This window comes from Perna viridis, chromosome 14 (genome assembly GCF_037379345.1).
Source record: "Perna viridis isolate PV_CMFRI_1.1 ecotype Kerala chromosome 14, ASM3737934v1, whole genome shotgun sequence".
NCBI classification, from domain to species: domain Eukaryota; kingdom Metazoa; phylum Mollusca; class Bivalvia; order Mytilida; family Mytilidae; genus Perna; species Perna viridis.
In genome coordinates this window covers 225,615-248,819 of record NC_142458.1, presented here as the reverse complement: position 1 = coordinate 248,819, position 23,205 = coordinate 225,615, and the positions used below count along the sequence as shown (strand labels likewise).

General features: G+C 33.2%; 1 protein-coding gene and 1 long non-coding RNA gene across 6 annotated transcripts in view; one reads left to right on the top strand and one right to left on the bottom strand.

The window, feature by feature from the left end:
- Positions 1 to 3,069, top strand: part of LOC148597649 (uncharacterized) — a 79,509-nt gene extending 76,440 nt beyond the window's left edge. The window contains exons 1-4 of one of the 2 annotated variants that reach the window (XR_015918731.1): positions 199 to 370; positions 1,426 to 1,534; positions 2,031 to 2,133; positions 2,703 to 3,069. This is a non-coding gene — a long non-coding RNA (uncharacterized LOC148597649). Of the gene's footprint in view, positions 1 to 198; positions 371 to 1,425; positions 1,535 to 2,030; positions 2,134 to 2,702 lie in introns of those variants that run through there. The other variant, XR_015918732.1, reaches the window with a different exon arrangement.
- A 125-nt stretch (positions 3,070 to 3,194) lies between these two features.
- The window catches only part of LOC148597648 (AAC-rich mRNA AAC4 protein-like), a 30,790-nt gene continuing 10,779 nt past the window's right edge, over positions 3,195 to 23,205 (bottom strand). Inside the window, exons 1-4 of one of the 4 annotated variants that reach the window (XR_015918730.1) lie at positions 19,655 to 20,284; positions 19,042 to 19,204; positions 17,965 to 18,282; positions 3,195 to 5,339 (exon numbers count right to left, since the gene is read on the bottom strand). Coding sequence is in view for 3 of the 4 variants with exons in the window: in XM_088562314.1 (XP_088418440.1) it covers positions 18,092 to 18,282; positions 19,042 to 19,204; positions 19,655 to 19,903 (603 nt within the window). In the remaining variant the exon portion in view is untranslated. Of the gene's footprint in view, positions 5,340 to 17,930; positions 18,283 to 19,041; positions 19,218 to 19,654; positions 20,285 to 23,205 lie in introns of those variants that run through there. The other 3 variants (XM_088562314.1, XM_088562316.1, XM_088562315.1) reach the window with 3 other exon arrangements.

Genomic DNA, 23,205 nt, shown 5'->3' with positions numbered 1-23,205 from the left:
GATCGGACAGAAAAGTAGTCTCGAACTATAAATAGCCATTTTCCCTACTTTCACTTTCGTTTTGCACTCACCAAACCAACCTTTTCAGTGGAACATTTTTATGATATTATGTTAGATTTTTTTTTAAAAAAGTTCTTCATCTTACAGTGTGATGTTTGCTCTATTTTATAAGTCATTGTTCATATCTTTTGACAAAATATTAGTTTGTAGAGAGGCAAAAAGAAAATGCACTATATTTTTATAGCATCCATCTTTTGACGTACACCTGCTCAGGGATATGCAATACGATACTGGTACCTTGATGCTGCAGTCGTTCAGAAACTAACGAATCCAATACAGCAATGAATGCATACGTCAAGTTCCGACTACAGTAAGTTAGGAGTTGTACTGCTCCAGAAAATCTGCATGATTTGCTCTGACTACTCTGCTCCTGAAACAGTCTCCTCCCTCCACAGTCACAAGTTGGGAACTACAGCTGAATTCTCGTGCGGTGTTTACCCATTATAAAATTAGATTTTTTTTAGTATTTTATTTGAAGGGGGAATATTTATTGTATCTGAAGAATCCTTTTTTGAATTAGGTTCACTGTAATTGTAATATTTAATGATTAAAGTTACCGTGGTCTGGGAATTTATATTACAGGGACTGGTCACTCTTTACCAAGTTTATAATATGGAGTAGGCATTGCCTAAGTCAGCGAGCACCATGAGCTTTACTGTATATGTACCGTCTGTGCAGGTCTGATAAAAATAATAATGGACATTACAAAGCGGGGGGAAGGGGGGGGGGACGACCCGGATGATAATTTTTGCTTCGCAAGTGCAATATTTTTATTTATATTTAACCAGCAAGCAAAATCAATATTTCTATTTGAAAATATGTCTTGTTAATTAATGGGGAGTTTTTTTTCAGCTATACTTATTTAGTGATAAAAAGAACACCCAGTCCTTTTTACAAATTTCTGGATCTGCCCAGCATATAGCTACTTATCTGTCAAAGAAGAATTAAAGTATTTGTAATCAATTCAACCTCATTTGAACATTAATTACAAGAACAAGTCACGAGTTTTCAGTCAGTAGAATAGACTTACAATTTGTTTACTTATAGTACAAAACAGGCACTTCCTGACAATCCTGCAAAAAGTTTTAACTGGATTTGTTGCTTAGTATGTGTTCCTAATACATGTTAGTTCTTAAAAGTTCTTAAATAGAACTTAAGATAAGATATGCTGTGTGCAAAGATTGAAATATGTTGATTGGCATTTGTTTTTTTGTTTTTTTTTGGGTTTTTTTTTTTGGAGGGGGAGGGTTCAATACCAACAGAAATTTTTCAACAGAACCATATTTAACTCAATCTTTACACATGTGGCTGGCATTTTAATACTTGTACAACTAAATTTGTCTAGCTGTATTTTTGTTTTTTCAGAACTTTAAGTGAAGACTTGTATTTAAAAGAGAGACACTTACACACTTCTTAGAGAAGAATATTGACCAATTAAAAAGGGTGATTATCAGTTGACACAATTACTGTAGCAGTAAGTACTTATACATGCAATACTCAGTGATTATTAAATAATTAAACAATTTTTTTTCATCCACAGATATGCATTTTTTAACATAATCTTGATGACATTGTCAATAGGCTGAAACAGTTTTGCTTTGAATACACATGAAGCTTTCATGACGCACATTTTAATGGAAAGCACACTTAAACTCGCAAAATAGTAGTGGAGATGTTTGATTTTGTTTTTCGTTTCACAGACTATCAGAAACTTTCACACATACTGTTTGAATGATTAAAAAGTCATCTAATTTTTTATATTATTAAAATTGGAAAGTTAGGCTTTATGTAAAGATATAAAATATGCACTAGACCCATAAAGGGAGATAATTAAACTGATTGGTTTTTAATGTGAAAACCTTGTTAGCACAGCTCCTCCAAAACCACTCAAGGTATTTTTAAAAAATAATTATGTGAAGAAATGCATCAGTAGAGATTCAATGCAGTACTTTTAGCTTTGTATGTTGTAGGGACAAGCTGATAATGCCAAATGACTATCAATACATTGACCAACCTGATGGATTGGGTTTGGATCCTGTAGTGAGAGCAACATGTGATAACTTGTAATTACAGGTATTCCTATATATGCATGGTAAAGCATTACTTGTACATGATTTTGATGTTTTTTTTAGGTAATCAGTTTACTTCAAATTGTTATTAATGTTGTGCACTCTGTTAGTTAATTGAGCACAAGAAGCATATTACTTGTAGTTAGTTTTTCAACTTAGCACATTAAGTTCTGTCTTTATACATGAATGAGTTCCATATAAATCAGAATACATTAACAAGTTATAAATATTTGTAAGAAACCTTTAAGAGTTGAAGACCTACAGATTATGCTTTGCATGGCTTTGAAAAGTGAGGGGGTGGTTGTTGCCTGCTGAAACTGACCAATCACCCTCAGTAATTAGTCAGCCAGTAACACAAATCATGTTTACACTAGGTTGTTACTTTATTATCTTTCAAGGTAGGTTTTTGATAATTGGCAAGTTGTTAAGCAGTTGTAAGATGTATAGCCTTCTACATGCTCTAGGGTTAATTACCATTGACCTTGACATCACATTTTTGTGCTTTGTTTGCATTTTTTTTAATTAAAAATCCACCCAATACCATGACATTTTTAGTTCTTAACTATTTTTTAGGTATCATTATTGGTTGGGATTCTATGGTCAGAATAGCTACTGGTATACAGCAAGAAATTCCTGCAAAATTTTAGGAGGATTTTCACATTATATTTAAGAGCAACACTATCATGATCAGATCATCACTACAAAGTGTACAGTTCATAACATGAGCTTTTACTATTATTACCATCAAATGAGAAATTGAGAATATTCTTTTGGTGATACTGGAGTACAGTTGTAAATAAATCATCATTGCTACCTAAATATGATATATGTACATACATGTACTTGTGACTGCTAATATTATTCCCACTGAAGCTAAAGTGTTGACATTCAAGAAATAGTTTAGATGTATCAGCCTTCTTCACAGAAGGGTAAAATTGGAGGAAACTATAGGGGTTTAGACATAAGCAACAAACATGTAAATTTTGAAATAGGAATGTAGTTACACGTTTATTCATCAGAAGAAATCAATTCATTTTATTCAAAACCCTACCATTGCAAAAAAGATTTTATTTTTTTTTAAATAATCATTAATAAATGTCTGTCGATTCAGGAAAAACTTGGAACATACATTATTGTACCTTACTATGATTTGTTGTGCTGTAATATGTATCAAGCATTCATTTTCTGTTAAAGTAATTTTATATCTGTTTACATTCATGACAATATTAGGTGTTTTTATTATGTCTATGTTAGCCAGATTGGAATAGTTTATATGAACTGTGATTCCTGCCCATGATATAAGGTTCAAAATGATAAGTTAGACTTTATTTCAGACATTTAATTCCTGTCAAATTGCATGGGCATCTATTTCATATCCTTAGAAATTATGAAAGAAGGTTTAGGCGTTAATTTGCTCATTTGTGCCAAACTTCTGCACAAAATCAACCCAGGTTTTACACAAAAGGGGGGGGTGTATTAAATTAAAGTTGATTTTGCATTTTAACACTTTTTGTTTAAGAATGGACATAAAATGCCCAAAAAAAAAACAGATACTTTTGTGTTGAATGTGGATATGGTTATGAAATGTTATGAAAGACTAACCTTTTTTTAGTTTATCAACAATATCAGTACTTTTGCAATGCAAAAAAAAATGAACTATATTTTGTTATAAAGCATGTTCAAGAAATAACACTTATCAAGATAATTTAGCTTCAATTCTTTTTTAAGTTGAATAATTTAATACATAAAACATGCATATTCCTTATAAAATTTAATATAGTAGTAAATATACTTACTAAAAGTGAGAACGCATTGGTTATTACTTGCTTATAAATAATAGAGATGTAAAATTATTTAAATTCTATAGCTTCATTCAATCTAGACACACATTTGTACTTTCTGGTATCTTATCATAATACCTCTTCATACACATGTACCCATTTTTATATGTTTCTAACTGTATTGATTTACAAACAAAAAATCCCATGGGACAAAAAAATTCCCATGGGAGAAAAAAAATCCCATGGGATAATGAAGAATCCCATGAGATAAAAAAATTCCATGATTTTTAAATTGAAACTATGAGTTTATTTTATCAAAAATTGTAAAATAAAATGCATTTCATTAAATCCCATGCGAATCTGCATCCAATGGTTACTCACATGACATGGTAGGTTGAAGAAAAAGCGGCGCAAGATTTGCAATTCAGTGTTTTGCAAATTTAAATTGTCTTGTGTTCCAAGGCGGTCCTAGTAACTATTTGTCCCACTAGTCTGGGGTGAAGAGTCCGAACTTGGTCGTTGTCTTTTGAAAGGCCTCTCATGTTCTCTCGGTGTTTTTAATAATGTATCACGGTAGCTAATTGTCCGCTGTGGAGTAGTGTTTGTTCTTTCATCTGGTGGATGGTACAACTTGCCGTCAATGAAGTGTTTATCTCTTACAAGTACATATGTTACAATATTCTTCAAAAACTTTCAAACAATTTTGCATATTTTCAACAGATTCTGCTATAATTATTGTATCATCTGCATATAAAAGAATGAATATAAGTAAGAAACAATTAATGTCTTCTAAAAGTTCTTTGGATAATGTTTGGAGACCTGAAATATTATTAAAAAAAATGACTCTAGATCTGCCTAAAACACCGAAAAAAGAAAAGGAGATAAATTTTCCCCCTGCCTGACCCAAACTTCACAAGCAAAAAATCCAGATAAATCATTCCCATTTTTAACACACGACTTTATACTTCCATACATATTATGTATAACTCTCAAAATTTTACCAGTAATTTTACTATCAATAAGTTTTTTCCACAACCCCAACCTCCAAACAGTATCGAACGCTTTACGGAAATCTACAAAAGTACACTAGATTTTTTTATGATTATGAAAATTGAATTCTATAAGCATTTGTAGTACAAAAGTATTATCAACAGTACTATATCCTTTTCTAAACCCTGCCTGTGCCTTTGTAGTACAACAATATTATCAACAGTACTATATCCTTTTCTAAACCCTGCCTGTGCCTTTGCAGTACAACAATATTATCAACAGTACTATATCCTTTTCTAAACCCTGCCTGTGCCTTTGCAGTACAACAATATTATCAACAGTACTATATCCTTTTCTAAACCCTGCCTGTGCCTTTGGAATGAGTTCAAACTTCCGACGAAACAAGAATAATTCATTTATAAGAATCTGGACAGTTTACCTGTAAAGAATAGGTGTCAATGGTTACCACAACAAAGGTATCAAAGCGTTCATACTAATTAACAGATAGGTAAATTACAGGTGACTTATTTCTGTTAATATTTCAGGTAGTTATTCCAGTTGTTAAAATCTTTTTTTTTTGGCTGTTTCTATTTAAGCATTTCTTTACAAAATCATACATGTACATATATAGCACAATAGACTTTTGAATTATTTTTATATTTCAATAATTTGAAGATATTTCAAATTATCATTCTTCTTTACGTAGGAATAATAGTATTAGTATAGTGACTAAATATAAGGTATTTGTTCAGTTTAATAAAATGTTTGTAATTGCTACACACTGTAGAAATTTCTGTTTTTCCTGTAAGTGGTTTATATTTTTTGTTCAGAATAGTTTTGTTTTTGGTATATGTAATAATATTCTGTTGCTTTTTTTACGATTGGTTCGTGGTATATTGTGTTTGGTCTTGGTTGTTTTGTAAGGATTATTTCTATGATTTGATAACTATCCAATTTTATACTTAATAAATATATTCATATTAATTAGTTAAAACGTTAGAATGATAAAGAATGAACTAAATCATTAACATAAAGTTCAGAGTTTGGAATAATGTTTATTGATGTTAAATTTCTGAATTTCTGTAATATTTTTGTATATAATTTATACATTTCTTAAAATAAAAGTTAAGAAATGTTAAAATTTCATTACATTTACATTTTTTTAATAATTCAATTTTATTATATTCTTACATTTTTTTTTTAAATCTGCTGTTTTCCATATAAGAAATGTATACAATGTTCCATTTATCAACTTCACTAATTAATCTCAACAGTTAAACACTTATAAAAAAAACATTTTAATTGTTATAATGTATTATAATATAAACATCTATTGAAATATTTTTATTGGCATTCAAGGAATAGGTAACATATGAAATGTTGGCATTCGAGGAAGACACCATTACACAGGAGTGTCAACTGAATTCACAAGAGGCCTATGGATACGGTTTTGTAAAATACACACCCTGCATGGACATTGTGATAGAAGTAACAATCCAGTCGCTTCATGTTTTTTTTCTTAATTATTCTCCGTATTGTACGTGCATGAAAGTGAACATATACATCTTAAAAAATTTACTCAGTCCGTGGTTAGTTTAACATCAGAGACATAATTGTATATTTATATCTCTGCTTAACGTAGAACTTTAAAATACCCAAAACTTTTTATCAAAAAATGAAAAAAAAAGATTTCCATTACCTCTAATGCAAAATTTTCAATTAAAATGTTCACATTTTTGTATATTTATGTCCTTGGAGTTACCAAGTAAAAGTAATATCCATTTCAATTTAAATAAAAACGAAAAACCATTTCCAGAACACATGTCAAACTAAAAATATACCAAAAGCCGGATTTAGAGTTTTATGTAAGGGTGCCCCCCCCAAAAAAAAAAAAAAAATCACCGGTGAGGATTACGAAGTCAGGGGCAGCTTCAGGCGGGGGCGTTGCGGGCGTGCACCCCCCCTAGAATTATTAAAACATGGGTTGCACCCACACTCGAAGGATATGCCAAAATATTATCCACAAAAAGAAATTTTCGCCTCGCTCCGCTCCGCGAAATTTTAACTGTGCGCCCCCAATCTAAAATCCTGGATCCGCCCCTGGAAGTGAGCGTTTTTCATGATTTAACACAGACAATTTTTCAACATTTTTCTTTTCTAAAGAGGGGATCACTCCGCAAGCCCCTCCCTCTGGACTCGCCACTGTGCATGTTTTCTTTTCTTTTTGTTTACATTTACCCGATCTAGCAATCCGACAATAAATATCGTATTAAAAGGTTAAAATTTTATTTTTGAAGATTCCTTTCATTATATACCCGTGCAGGTCCGGGTGCTAAAAGAATAGGCCTGCAGCAGCGCTAAGCTTTTCGTAAAAGGCGACTAAACAGTGCTTAAAACCTTAGCCGGGGGCTAGGGCGCTCTGCCCACAGAGCAACTGGGTTGTGTGCCCCAGGTGGTGGAATGGGGTACCCCTGGTGTGTTACATGCTGGGGTTGTCAGGCTATGATACGGAAAACCTGCACCGTGTTGGGAAAGATGCCACGTTCCTCGCACGTTAAAAAACCCTACTGTGGTATTCTCTCGGAGTAGGAACCATAGGGCTCCGCCATAGGTGCCCGACCCTACCCACCTCTCCCTACTTCCAGTGGCAATCAAAATTTGTGGACCCCATTATCCTTGTGTCCCATCCCATTTTTCATTTCATCATCATTTCATGTTCATTTTATCATCCACTTCATGTTCATCGTCTGAATATAGCTGAAATATTTCTGCTCGGACGTTAAACCCAATCAATCAATCAATCAATCAATCAATCCTTTCATTATCTTATGGGAATATCAACTTTAAATATAATACTGCAATCTGCAGGTATGGGATCGGAACAATATTCAGGTCAATGGATTTAGCTGTTCTGTAACATGTAACTTGTAAGAACGGCAGCGAAGGGTATATAATGGTTTTCTCCACGAGTCAAGGAAGACGAAAATGTATTTTTTTCTTATAGCATAGGCTTTTAATCTGTTAAAAAAACGTGTTTAGAAATGCCTCGGCAATCGCCATGATTATTTACATAATCTGGATAACATTTCTCTCTGCATAATCCAAGAACTACAGGATGGGTGAAACAAGGCAAGAAATTATGGAGGGTAGAAATTGTGAAAAATCAAAATAATGTGCCAAAAATATTGTTTTAAATGTAGTTTTCTTTTTTAATCTTCCTCTGAGAAAGTCTCCCATATGGGGGACACAGATCTCCCTCTTTCCCAACATTCTACCCCCACCCCCCCCCCCCCCCAAAAAAAAAGAATCTCCCTCTTAGCAGATATATTGCACAAATCATGTTCTAAATGGCGTATTAAATGGTTATAAATACAATGTTGATGTACATGTAACATAAGCATTGAGAACCTATCAACAAATATGTGGTCCTTTTTTGTACTAATTACTCAAACTATTATTAAAACCCTTAATAGATTAATGAGATTATCATAGATTTTATATTTTGTCTCATCTTTGTATATTGTACTTGGATTTCTAGCAAAATTATCCTTTTTATTTTCGAAAAAGGTCGTTACACTAAATCTCAGAAAAAGCTGAGAAAAGGGTGATCTCCCTACTATTGAACATATAAAAGGTTAATAGGTATGTTATTTTTTATTTAACATCTGATGTTCTATATAAAGTTCTGAATTCTCTACATATAAAACTTACAAATTGGACTCGCATTCCAAGTTTTCAAAGTGTGTGGAACAGGGCCTATATTCTGACCTGTTGGAAACCGTTTGAACAAATGTAAATAAATATAATGTTAAAACTATTTGTGATGATAAGATCCAATTGGCTGTAAATTGACCAGTTTTCCAAATCACTTACTAGAGCTTAAACAACTAGTCTAAAACTACCATATGTTCGTCATTTCACCAAAAGTGATTTTTTTAAATGGGCTGTTTTTACACATGTGTCCAAGTACAGCTTCAATGTTCCATTATAATTTTTTGTCCACTTTGACATTCCTAAAACGCTCAGTCGTTGTGTATGCTTATCAGAATCATTGTATCAAGAACACTTTATTGAGCTTAGCTAACATCATCATGGATGGCATTTGCAGTCTACTTTTTGTTTACTTTTTTATCACATTTTCATGTGACAGTTTCAATTTCTTCTGTTTACACTTTATTGTTTTATAGTTAGACTAGTTACTGTTACTGAGAATTATATTTCAATTTTAATGCACAAAGAAGAGATAAGCTGATTTTTTGAACGTATATTTTTATTATTACATTTTAAACTATTCTTCTTTCAGTTTAGATGATGAACCTCCTGGTAGGAAGCTCACCTTGATTGTGGACGTTTTTTGTATTTGTAGAAAATGTTACTCTTCTAGGCATGTATTGGGGAAAGAGAAATAACTGATTGGTGTAGGCGTTAGTTGGTGTAGGCGTTAGTTTGTGTAGGCGTTAGAATAATTAAACACATTACCGCAGGTTGTTGTTTTGGCGACTGTGAGCATAAAGATCCAGTATTTTCAACTTCATTCTATCAATCTTTCAATTTCATTTCATGTTCAGGAATATATAAAATGTTAATTGTGTAATGCTAGATATTTTAATTAAGTATTCCTTAAGTTCTTTTCAAGTTTTTGTATATTGTCAGTTTTTAAGCATAGAATACAACATTTACATGTGAGATTTTCAATTCCTTCCGTTTTTAAAGTTAATAACTAGTTGCTTTACTGATTTTTCAGTGGTTCTGTTCTGAATTCATAGAAAACAGTCAAAAACCCTTTAGTAACTTGATTTAAAAAAAGAGATTATGTCATAACGGGTCAAGTGTATTTTGCAATTTTAGGCACTGTTTGTAGAAAACAATTGCCGTATTCAGAAACTATAGCTTACATTTGATAGAATAAATAAGATAAATATAACAACAACAACAGCATGAACAGCAAATAAGATCTAGGCATGAAAAAATTACAATACTCATTTCAATATTTTTATATTTTAGCTCCATATTAAATGATTGAAGAAATACTGACTTGGCCAGTGACTAATGTATGAAGATTATATTCAGGTAAGATACGGTTATAGTAGTGGCCAAAATTGTGGACAGTCGAACAGATACACATGTACATATAGTACTAACCATATTGGCATTATATATACATGTAAGAAAGTTTTGATCGGTCAAGTTTGATTTTATTTTAGTCAGACCTACATTTTGTGCATGGTGCATATGAAATCATTAAGTATTGCACGTGCAGATATTTAATTCATTGCCGTCTGCGACTTTTCGTATTAGTAATGAAGCGATGCTATGGAAGATATCAACGTTCCGGGTAACTGACAGAGAGTTTACCAAATGGACAAGTCTTTCAGTTAAAATACTTATAGGGGGATAGGGGTGAGAAGTGCTCACAACACCTCACGGCTATAATTCACAGACACGTTGTTTCATTGTTTATAGATGCTTATGCCTTTTGTTGTATTAAGAAAGGATCATGAAAGAGAATGAAAAGATCAACTGGCCTTTGAATTGCTTTGCATTAATACACACGTCGGAAATACATGTAGCACATAATGTTACACTCTGAAAGCTGTCACTTTCAATGTATGCATTCAAAGACCTTTAGTGACTTTTTTAGAATATGCAAGTAGTAAATATGTTATTCTGACCTGCATGTTCATGTACATGTACATGTATAGGTGGGTAATTACATAGGGGCAAGAATGTATTTGTTTTTAATTTTGTGTTATTAAAACATAATTCAGACCTAAGAATCTTTTTGAAATATCTTGATGGCCCTCAAAAGGGCCGTTTAAATATGTGGAAACTGACATCTGAGGCACATGTACATGTTCACTGTCTAGGGATTCTAGTCTTCGTCACAGCCGGGATGGCGACTCTCAAAGGTATATAAGTTATATAAGATGAATGGGTGTGGTTTGTTGAATATCCAAAGGCGAAGTGCAAATTTAATAATTGATAATGTTAGAGTTTTAGTTACCAAAGGTGTATGCTTTTTTTTTTAATTCCGAAAAGTTTATGCCGAGCCAAAAGTGTATGTAAATTTAGACTGCCTTCTCTAGCCGGGCGCAGTTCCCGGATTTTACCGTGCTAGCACACAACGTTATTACGCAGTTTTAATAACGCCACACGAGACCGTTCCAGCTCATGCTTCTGGTGAATGGGTTGACCAATTTTTTTAATAAGTTTGGAAACTGGATTGTTTATCATTGGTTAGATTGGGATCAATAGAATATTACAAGTGTAAATGTAGATACAAAATTTACACGTGGACTTAACAACAGCCAAAAGTTTAGCCAAAGAAACAAATAAAAAATGTATTTATAAGCCAAAGTAGTCAGATAAAAGATAGTAAAATAAGGAAAATAATATAAAAAATAAAATATTTTTTTTATTTTGGAGTTTAGCTTTATGACTATGTATAAACCGGAATTTTTAGAAGAAGAACGCACGCGACATTACACTACACACGGCTGGAGCTATCGGCGCGGTAGATATGTTTCATAAGCATATGCGTATATGATTAACAAAAGTAAAAAAATGATAAATAATAATAGTATAAAATAAATAAATAAAATGAGAGACTATGTGTATAAATGTATTGCACTGTGGAACACCATATCAGGTGATTAATTTTATTTTAATTCAATTGTATATTATTGTTTTTTTTATTGAAAAATGAAAGATGATATTATTTTAGATAAATGGTACTGTATGAATATGTTGGTTATGGTTTTATTACGTTAGATATTGACCCTACATATTTATAAGTGTGTCGCACGACCACCTGAAACTGCTCGGCTGAAATCAGTGCAACTACACTTGATATATAGGGTGTGGATTATCCAACTTGAAATAAAAAGAAAAAAATATATATAGGGCTTTTTTTATGGACAATTACCGAATTTAAACAAAAGTATGCTATATTTTATTATGATAACCAATGACAGAAATAAATTGCGCTAATGCTGACCAGACTTGTTGCTGAACTGATTTTGGTGGGTTAAGGTTTAGTTCCGAAAGAGTGTGGAGACCTAATTTGTGGATATTTTTTTAAAGTTCCAAACATGCTTGATGGTGTTCTAAACAACTTATAAGGACGTGCTTAATGTCCTCTGAAACTCCACATTTTTGGCATAAAGGCGATATATCTTTAACATACTATCCTATTTGACCTGGTAGCATGGTTGTGCCCAGTCTGAGTCTAGTAATTGTTTTTGCGTGATGCCTTTTACCACTGTAAAATGCTGGTTTTACATTAACATTAGGTTTTAGCTGTCTATACCAAATGTGATTCGAATTGTCCCAGCTTGTCTGTTTAAAGATTTTGGAAATAATAGAAATAAATTCTTTTGAACTTAACCTAATTATGACACCACTAGTAAGGTTTGATAGAGCTTGTTTTGCCAGTCTGTCGCTTATATCATTACCCGGAATACCGACATGTGCCGGAATCCATTCTATAATTACACTTTTATTTTTCTGTTTTAGAAATGTTGCGTATAGTTGAATAGAATTTAACAAGTCTGGTCTGCTAGATTTATTGTTATTAATAGATTGAAAATAACTAGAAGAATCCGTGAGGATGACAATGTTTTTGTCTTGATAATTTTGATCAATTATCCATTTTAACGAAAGCGATTTATTACAGTCATTTCTGTTGAATAAACGGAAATATTATCAGTCAATCGAGTAGATAATGATACTTCTTTTTACCAGGGATAAAGCATCCATTTGACGTTTTACCAGAAGCAGGATCCTTGGAGCCATCTGTATATATTTTTAAAAAGTTTCTATATTTTTCATCTATAATTTGCATAACAGTTGATTAAATCAAATGCGGATTGTCTTCTTTGTCCGCCTGTTTTATTTTAATACACTCAGATGTGTTAGCCGTACCAATTATCCAGGGGGCATGTTCTGGTTATTTGTTTTGAACGATATCTATTGTGTCTAAATCAGTCTCTGAGAGAAATTGACGTACTCATATGAGCAGTCATTTTTTTCCACTTATGTGAATATCTTTTAGTATATTCCGAGCATTGTTCGGTTATCTTATTGGCTGGATTTGAAGAATTTTGTTTACATCTAGCATAATATTTAAGACTCAGTTGATCTCTTCTGAGCTGTAAAGGGAGTTCACCTGCTTCTGCTAGAATTTTTTCTAAACTTTTTCTAGTAGTGCACCGTGTTGGGAAAGATGCCACGTTCCTCGCACGTTAAAGAACCCTGCTGTGGTATTCGATAGGAGTAGGAACCTTTCGCTCCGCCACAGGAGGCTAAATTGCCCGACCTTACCCATCCCTCCCTTTTGCTAGTGGCAATCAAAATTTGTCGACCCTACTGTCCTTGTGTCCCATCCCGTTTTTCATTTCATCATCATTTCATGTTCATTTTATCATCCGTTTCATGTTCATCGTCTGAATATAGCTGAAATATTGCTGCTCGGACGTTAAACCCAACAATCAATCAATCAATCTAAACAATTTTAAGTCCCCTAGATTGAATGCGGTCTAATTTTTCTTTAACATTTGGAAGGGCAAAATTAAATGCTAAACACCCGTAGTCTTGAATTGACCTTAATAGAGACCGGTTAAGTAATAGTAAGGAATCTGTTCCCATGCCAAAATTATTTGCTTTAACATATGTCAGTAAGTTCAAAATTGGTTTATATTGGTATATATAGCACATGCTTATTCCATGTAAGATGTTTGTCAAAAATGAGACCTAAAAATTTGATATGTGTTTGAAATGAGATTGGTTTATTGTCTAAAAATAAGCTGACAGAGGTCACTTTTTTATCGCCAAATATAATTCCCACTGTTTTGCTTTGGGATATTTTAAAGCCCCATTTTTCTGACCACTTACTAATGCTGTTAAGGGTTAGCTGCAATTTTTGAGTAAGAGCTTTAAGATCATAACCCCTTAACCACATGGCACTGTCGTCGGCAAATTGTGATTAAGTGGTGGTTTGAGATTGGGAAACCAAGTCATCTATCATGATATTAAAAAGTGTAGGTCTTATAACGGTACCTTGGGGAATACAATTTTCTAACTCAAATTGATCTGATTCTTCTTGATTAACTTTTACTTTGATTTTTCTATCTTGGAGAAAATTAGCTATGAAGTTAAACATATGCCCATTGATGCAATATGATTTGCATTTACATAACAATCCTGGTTTCCAAACTAGGTCAAATGCCTTTTCAATGTCTAGGAAAGCTGCTAAAAGATTTTTTTTTTGTAACTTCAGCCTTTTTGATATCATCCTCAAGCGTTAACAAATGGTCTAGAGTAGACCGACCCAGCCTAAAGCTGCTTTGTGTATCTTTAATTATATTTTTCTCTTCGAGAAGAAATTTGAGTCTTTCATTAACCATACCTTCCATAAGTTTACAAAGATTAGAAGTTAAAGAAATAGGACAGTATGATTTTGGATCAGATTTATTTTTGTTAGGCTTAGGAACAGGAATAATGTTGGCTTGCTTCCATGAATCTGGTAATTTACCACTTTTCAAAATTGTATTTATCAAATCTAAAAACAATTTTTGCATATTTTCGGACATATGTTTTCATATGATATTCTGTCATCACCTGGTGCTGACGCTTTTTTATTTCTAATTATGTTACACATCTCCTCTATTCTAAAGGGTAGATTGTATTTTGATTGATTGTTAGCATGACAGTTATCCTTATGAATTGTATTTGAAGCTTCAAAATTGTTCTTGTGAACTTTGAATTCTGGATCAAGGTTTTGGTCGCTTGATGCGATAGCGAATGTGCGAGCCAAAAGATTTGCTTTGTCCTTATTGGAAACTGCTTGAAAGTTATCAACAGGAAGTGTAGGAATATTGCTATCCTGTTACCTTTTAGGCCCTTAACCACAGTCCATACTTGTTATACGTTGGACTTGTGGTTCAATTTGGAACAAAAGTTTTGCCAATAGTCTTTTCTAGCATTTTCTATAGTTTTTGAAACGACTTAAGTTCTTTTTTATATTCTTGGTGATCATTTTCGGATTTTGACTTATTGAAAATACGTTCTTTATTACGTTTTTCTTTTTTTAGCGTGAGTCCACCACGGACAGTTTACCCTTTCATGAACAGTGCCGTTGGTTTTTGGTATTGCAGCATCTACTATATTTGTAATTGCTTGACATAAGTTTTGATTAAAGAAGTCAATGTTTTGACTGATGATGTCATTAGGATCGACATCTTGACATAAAGTTGAAAAAAGTTGCCAATCTGCTTTATGAAATTGCCAACGTTTGGCTGTGCATATATTTGTCTTGATAGGTTTGGCATATAAAGTGGTCAAAATAGGAAAATGATCTGAACCTAAGGAGTCAGAATGCACATAAAAAGGTGAATTGTTCGCCAAAAGAGGAGATGTTAAGCTTAAATCAATATGTGAAAGTGAACCATCATGGCAGCAGTGTGTGTCTGTACCGTCATTCAAAACTATTATGTTCAATAAGATTTTCTAAAATGTTACCATTTTTATCGGTTGATGTTGACCCCCATAACGAGGATTTGGAATTAAAATCTCCAACAATGACAATATTGTCTTTAGCCTTATCAATAACATTTGCATAATCTTCTAATTTAAGATCTTGATCTGGGGTCTATAAATAATAATAATATTGATAATTTTATCTTGACAGTTAACTGCAATACCAATGGATTCGATAAAATTTGTGCTAAGAGATAGTTAAGTAAAATTTAAATCTTTTGCTACATATATGGCAACACTGCCGCCTTTTTGTTTTCTTTTACCCTTGTTTTTAGTAGAATTTTTAGACCCATTGATCATTAAAAAAATTATATTAAAAATAATTTGTTAAAATAGAATAAAAAAAGCATGCACAAAGGTGCTTACTGCTGAAGCTGAATTTTGACACCCATGTTTTGCAAAAAAGTTACTAAAACTTGCACAAGGAATCTGTCTATACCAGAATCGTCTATTTCAAGTAACTGTGTAATTAACTGTTGGCAGTGGTCAGATATTGTTTTTTTGTGCTATCCTTTGTAATAAGCTTTCAGCTGCCTTTTAATGTTTTTCTGTCTGCCTGTGGTGTAGTTTTTACAGGGGTCTTACATGTTGAAATAAGGAGTGGTGCATTTTATTATTTGACTAGTGCATAGATGTTATATGTTTTCCTGCACATTTAATACAAGTAGGGCTGGTCTTGTTGCATTCCTTTTTAAAATGTCCCAACTTAGCACAAGAAGTACAGAATTTTGGATTAGGTTTATAGGGGCTGAGCGTGTAATCTTGAAAGTGTCCTAATGGTATAGTAGACAAATCCTTGTGCTTGTAATCCAGACTAGCCAAAATAAATTTTGGATTACTGCCAATGTTAAGTTTAATGTCAACTCCAGTTTGTCTCAACAAGTTTTCTTGCTGTTTAAAGTTTAAAAATTGTACCTGAATGGGATTCCAAATGACTTTAATTATGCTTTTATGAGAGTTAATTTTATCACCTTGAAGTGTGGTGCGAGTTTGAACTATATGTTTATGATCCTTATCATATTTGGAAAAGTTTACCGTAAATGAACCTAATTTATTTAAAAATAAGAGTTTTGATCTTTTAGTTTTAGAAGGCACATGTAGCAAGAAACTCTTTTTGAGAGAGTTGATAGATATTGCTTCTTTGTTTATATCTCCCAGAGCCAAAACAAGGAGATAGTGCAAAGTTTGTACTGTCAAGGTAATACACTTCTTAGCCTTTGAGCTAAGAATTATTGCTTCTTCTTCTGGGAAGCAGTTCAAACTTCTTTTTATTGTAGCCGTTGAAATTGGCCTTTTTGATAGGCATTTCTGGTGAAGTGCCTGTTGGGCTTCTGTCTTTTCTTTTAAGACTAGCCATAATTAATAATCAATTAATAAAAAAATGATCAAATCTCCTGTTTTGAAAGAAAGAAAATATTAATCAAAATAAATGCGATTTATGGCGGATATTTATTTTATGTTTTAAGAAAAAATAAAAACAAATATTAGAACAAAATTAGAGCGGTTTTTTTACATTTATATATAAATTAAAAATTAAAAGATATATAGGGGTGGTATGAACTTAGTCTAAAAACTACAAATTAAATAATAAAAATAAAAAGTACACAGTGCAAACAATACTTAATTACCAACGAACCCAACGGGAGCGGCATTACATGTACTAATATGAATACACAATTTCTATGACGTTGATCAGTGAATTTGACTTCACGATTGTTTTTATTTCCAGCAAATGACGGAGGCGCACGTACGTTTTGAAAAAAAAAACAATTCCTTTCTCCTTTCTCCTTTACATGTAAGCAATATTGATATTTTTATGAAATGAACCGAATTCTTTTATCAAAACTCCATTATCTGAAATTTCCTTATCGTGCATATACATGTACTTGTATGCAAGGTAATCTAACAGAACGTATATGCAGGAAAATGTACACTCCGCGTGTTTTCGGTTCTCCTTTGCATTATACATACATGTAAGAAAGTTTTAATCGGTCAAGTTTGATTTTATTTGAGTCGGACCTTCAAGTTGTGCATGGTGCATATGATATCACTAAGTATTGCACGTGCAGATATTTAATTCATTGCCGTCTGCGACTTTTCGTATTAGTAATGAATCGATGCTATGGAAGATATCAACGTTCCGGGTAGCTGACAGAGAGTTTACCAAATGGACAAGTCTTTCAGTTAAAATACTTATAGGGGGATAGGGGTGAGAAGTGCTCACAACACCTCACGGCTATAATTCACAGACACGTTGTTTCATTGTTTATAGATGCTTATGCCTTTTGTTGTATTAAGAAAGTATCATGAAAGAGAATGAAAAGATCAACTGGCGTTTGAATTGATTTGCATTAATTCACACGTCGGAAATACATGTAGCACATAATGTTACACTCTGAAAGCTGTCACTTTCAATGTATGCATTCAAAGACCTTTAGTGACTTTTTTTAGAATACACATGAAATACCTCAATTAAGAACATTCAAAATATATATAATTTATAGAAATGTGGTTTAATAATTAAATACCTCCATCACTAGTTTTATGCTGGTTGTATAGATAAACGTCTACTATCAATTATCTATTGCTCATCCAGTTACACATTTATTTCATTAAGACAAAGTGGTTTTAAGATTCCATTTTAACTTTTTCTTCTCATTTGTTTCTGTAAATAAAAGGTGACCGAGATGACTTGGTAACCATGACGATTGTATTAGACCGGATGTCATCTGGCAGCTGATAGTATACCATGGTAATAACATTGGCTGTGTGGCTATTTGGCGCCCATATATGTAGAATTTGCTTGCTCCATTTCTCCAGTGTATTTCGTGATGACTGATTAACACCTATAAACAATTAAGCATTGAAAACTAATTTTTAAGACACCCTCTTCTGATGTATTAACTTATTATACAATACAAATGACCCAAAGTTACAAATGTATGATATTATAGTAGCATAAGCAGGGGGCGAATCGGACACCCAAATTTTGTTGGAAAATTTCGTTGATGCGTATTTTTTGCAAAATTGAGCGAAATATTAGCATGAAATTCTTTTTTTGAACCCTCCCCTAATAAAAGTATTCTGGATCCCCTTGCATAATCGATTATTATGAAGAGGCAAAACTCAAACAGTACAACTTTAAAATGAGATAGCAAAGTTAACAAAAATATTTTATAGGAAATGAAAGATAACCATAATAAATATATCAACTTCATAGAAAAAACTCGCAATTAATCATTTAGCCAGATCCACAAAAATTATATACACAAAGTCATATGTATTGAAATAAATTTGATTTTGAGAGGATTGATAAACTAATTTGACTCAAACCTTGATAAAAGTATATATTTTGATTTTGAAGAATGGCAAAAAAATATGTTGATCATATCATAGAATCCTGATCTAAACATTATACTCTTACATATACAACAACAAAAATATCGATTCGAGAATGCAAAAATAAATATTCTAATAATAACCGTCAACACGGTGAAAAAAACTGATTTTATACAAAGAAATCTTCCAATCACTCTTTCAATATTAAAAGGTACGTCGTCTTCTTATGGCCAACTCTCATTTACTATGACCATACAAATACAAACCTCTTAATTTCTTGGAAAGGAGGTGATGGGCATCCTCTTCAGTAAAAGCTGCCTGATATTTCATTGCACGTGTCACAGACACGCCCACTTTTTTGTCAGAGATTCTGCATACATAGTCTGTTATTGAGCCCCCTTCAGGAAAATATGAAACCTCCATCTCAGTCTGAAAAATGAAACTATAGATAATTTTGCCTACGACTGACTAAATCCAAGGGTTTTCCCATAGTGGGAATCCACAGCGATATATCGGTCTTTCACTGAAAACAGGGACCCTTGCTGAAAGTGATATTTATATAAATTAAACAACACCTGCATACAAAAAGCGAAGCTATGTATCAAACAAGTTTCTGTCTTCGAACTTGATAAGGCTGTAGTTAGTCAAACCTCCCCTTTTATAGTGACGTTCGTAAAGATTTCAAAATTAATTCAATACAGTTTGAGTTTTGGATATAGACCAGTTATTTAGATCAGTGGCGGGTCTATTTCCAGGTCGGGTGTTGCATGGGTTGAACCCCCTTTCATTGGAAAATTTTGTCAATTCTGTGAAAAATGTGTCAAAACAATGAATAAATAATAGCGTTGACCCCCTCTTTGTTTAACCTTTGGTACCTACCTTCACAAGCTCGGCTTTGAAAGTCTTGTTGAGGAATTCGAACGATAATACTTCTGATATTACAGAATTCCCTCCCGCGTTTGGTACATCCATAATCTTTTGCGCAGAGTCAGAAATCATCATGTTGGCGAATAGTTTGTTAGGAATGAACTCTGAGTGAATCAATCCCCCAGTAATTTTATTGTCGAGGTACTTCCAGAAGTAAAAATTTTGATGAAATGAAACATTGAAATTTTCTCCTATATACATATTAAACGGCTCATGTTCAACACTTTTCTGCTTTTGGTAAGTATGATTTTTCTTTTCCAATTCGAGGGTTATTCCTCCATGCAATGAGGAGCGGCATAAAGTCCCTCTCTTCGTGTTGAGGCCGGCATTTAGGGGAGACCCGGTGGTGCGGCGAGTGAGTGAAAAAACGATGTCGACGCGAGGACCGCTTCATGGGCGATCGTCGGTGGTGTGTACGGTGTGGTGGCTGTGAATTAGTCATCGGTGGGTGGCTCGGTTGTCTAGCGGTATGATCCCTCTCTGTTTCTCATTGATTTAAAAGTAATGATGAAATACTTCAGTAGATTTGTTTATATACATTATAGGGAATCACCATGACGTGTATTGATATTTATAACGGATATATTTTAAACATCCAATAATATAACGGCAGGTCTTTTTAAATATAACAAACGTCATAAGATATTTATAGCCATTACTGATCTTAGTAATCGATTCTATTTATAAAATGCAGTAGTTGCCTAATTACATGTAAATGCAATCTAATTAAAACTAACTATTGTAATTTTCTCGCATATCTGTGTGGTCATGCAGCACACCGAATTAAATGGGACATGTACATATAATATCTAAAAATACATTGTAGATGAATTGACTTCAGCCGAGCAAGTTAAATGTACATGTACTACAAAATCTCTTTCAGTACGTCTATTCCCCATACTAAGTTAAAATCCCGACTTTATACATCGTTGTTTAAAAACGTTATACATTGTTGTTTGAATACACACATATATATATATTTCTTGGTAGAGATTCCTAATATTTTGTTAAAAATAATTCTAAATCATCTTCCAAATATACAGAAGTTCTAAGATGTTTGCAAAGTGCTGTAATTTTGGATCGTCCTATGTAGTGGACGCGTTTTTGAACAATCGTTCGGAATTACAATGCAAATAAATTGTGCTCCTCTATTTGCTGATCTATTCCTTCTCTCTAATGAGGCTGACTTTTTAGCTAATCTGCTCCGAAAAACAGAATATCGTTTATCTATATTCTTTATTGGGCTTTAATCTCATATTTCGCTATTATATATATATGACGTTAAACAGTCCTAGTCGGTGTTTTCCCCAGAAAATCGGAGATGATACATGTCTGGTACATGTAGTTTATAAGTTTGAAGGGACAAAACTACAGTAAGGGGACCCTTTTTATGCCATTTTTTTTACTTTGGTTCTTTTTTTTTCAATTTAAGAATCGTTTTGAAATATATTAGGTAGCCCTTAAAAGGGCTGTTTTATGTATGAAAATCTGGCATGTTCTCGGAGTCTGCGACCTTCTGACTGAATGGATGTTCTTTGGCATCTAAGTAAATATCTCTTCTTGGTTTGTATGGCACAAAAGCTGGTAGTTCACCACTCCGAGCTAATTGACTTCCCTCAAGAGTATTCAGGTACGAGAATCTAGGAGTTGGTTTCTCTCGTTTTCCACCTCTGGAGACTGCTTTACCAATTCATTCTCTGTATGACATTGAACACTGTCTATGCACAGTTTCTTTCTTTTATACCACGGATTGAAATTTCAGTGGAAATTTCAACTAAACAGAAATACTGTTCTATCATGTAGAGTAAAGAGTAATTTGGCGGCAACTTACTTCTAATATAGTACTTCTGGGCTTGTAAATACAAAGATACTAGTACAATTGTTTGCTTTATAAGTAAACCAGCGTAAAGCGGCTATCTGTACTGATTAAAAAAAAAAGGTGTAACATTCGCCGTTGAATGGACAGAAAATGTGCAGATTAGCCAAAGTGAAGGAATTTGTAATTTAAGTGTTTCTCTGAAGCTGTGAAGCAAATAGAATTTATTCATTTATTTATTTGTTTTTTAATGATTTAAGATGTGATTGCAGCATAAAAAGTTCAAAAAGTAATGTGGGGTCATTTGGAATTATCAGTGCTAGTGCACATACATGTAACTAGAAACTTGTATAAAGCGGGGCTACTCTCCTTATGAGTTTTATTAGAACTATCAATTTAAGAATGTTTTTGAAATATTTCGATGATTCTGTCATAAAAAGTGACGCTGTTTTGAAATCTGCTGGTTTGGTCTCTCCACGGATTTTACGGATGCACCATGGATTTTACCACGCATCATCTTCTTGATGTGTCTTTTTCTTCGTTTTCCTATAACATTAGAGTTCCTTCAATCACCTGGTCACGCATCCCCGTGCACCAGCTAACTCCTTCCTTAACTGTATGGCGATCAGGACCGACGAAAAAACAAAACACAAGCAAAGCCGTGATGAAAGCAGGCTGCAGGTGAAGTTTCCAAGAGCGTTATAGTGTTGTACATGTACATCGTTGACCACCGTTACATGTATCTACGTATGTTGCTTTTTCCCTCATAACGGCCCATATATATAATGAATCGAGCTAGTTTGATATACTTTATATGCAAAAGGCGGATATTTTGAGATACATTTGAACTTGGGCAGGGCTTGGCTTTTATTGATGATAGTTAGAGATCTAATAAAATGGAAGGGACAGAAAGTGAGTAGTGTTCACAACTCTAAAAGATCTATACACATTGATTACGTGTATATGAGTTGTTTAACGGTATTGTTGGGTAATATGGAAACAAAACAAAATGTAAACAAATAATATAAGGCTCTTTACAGAATATGCCCTATTCCTCCTACATTAACATACATGTATGATTGTAACAAGCACATGTACCAAGCTTGTGCTTTGAAAATGAGTCGTGCAGTAAAAGCATAATACACAATTCGGTCAGTATTACATTATGTGCCTGTGCATATCGACACATTAAAATTAATGCATCGGGCTCAAATTTCAACCTTGTTCATGTACATGTAGTTTATACATAAAGAAAAGTTACAAGTATAGTAAGTTCGAATTTACATACTTCCATTGACTGATAAAAAGGCTCTCGGTGTTTTCCGTCAGAAATGCGGAGATGATACATGTATGGTACATGTAGTTTATAAGTTTGACGGGAAAAAACTACAGTAAGGGGACCCTTTTTATGCCATTTTTTTACTTTGTTTTTTTTTCAATTTAAAAATCTTTTTGAAATATATTAGGTAGCCCTTAAAAGGGCTGTTTTATGTATGAAAATCTGGCATGTTCTCGGAGTCTGCGACCTTCTGACTGAATGGATGTTCTTTGGCATCTAAGTAAATATCTCTGCTTGGTTTGTATGGCACAAAAGCTGGTAGTTCACCACTCCGAGCTAATTGACTTCCCTCAAGAGTATTCAGGTACGAGAATCTAGCAGTTGGTTTCTCTCATTTTCCACCTCTGG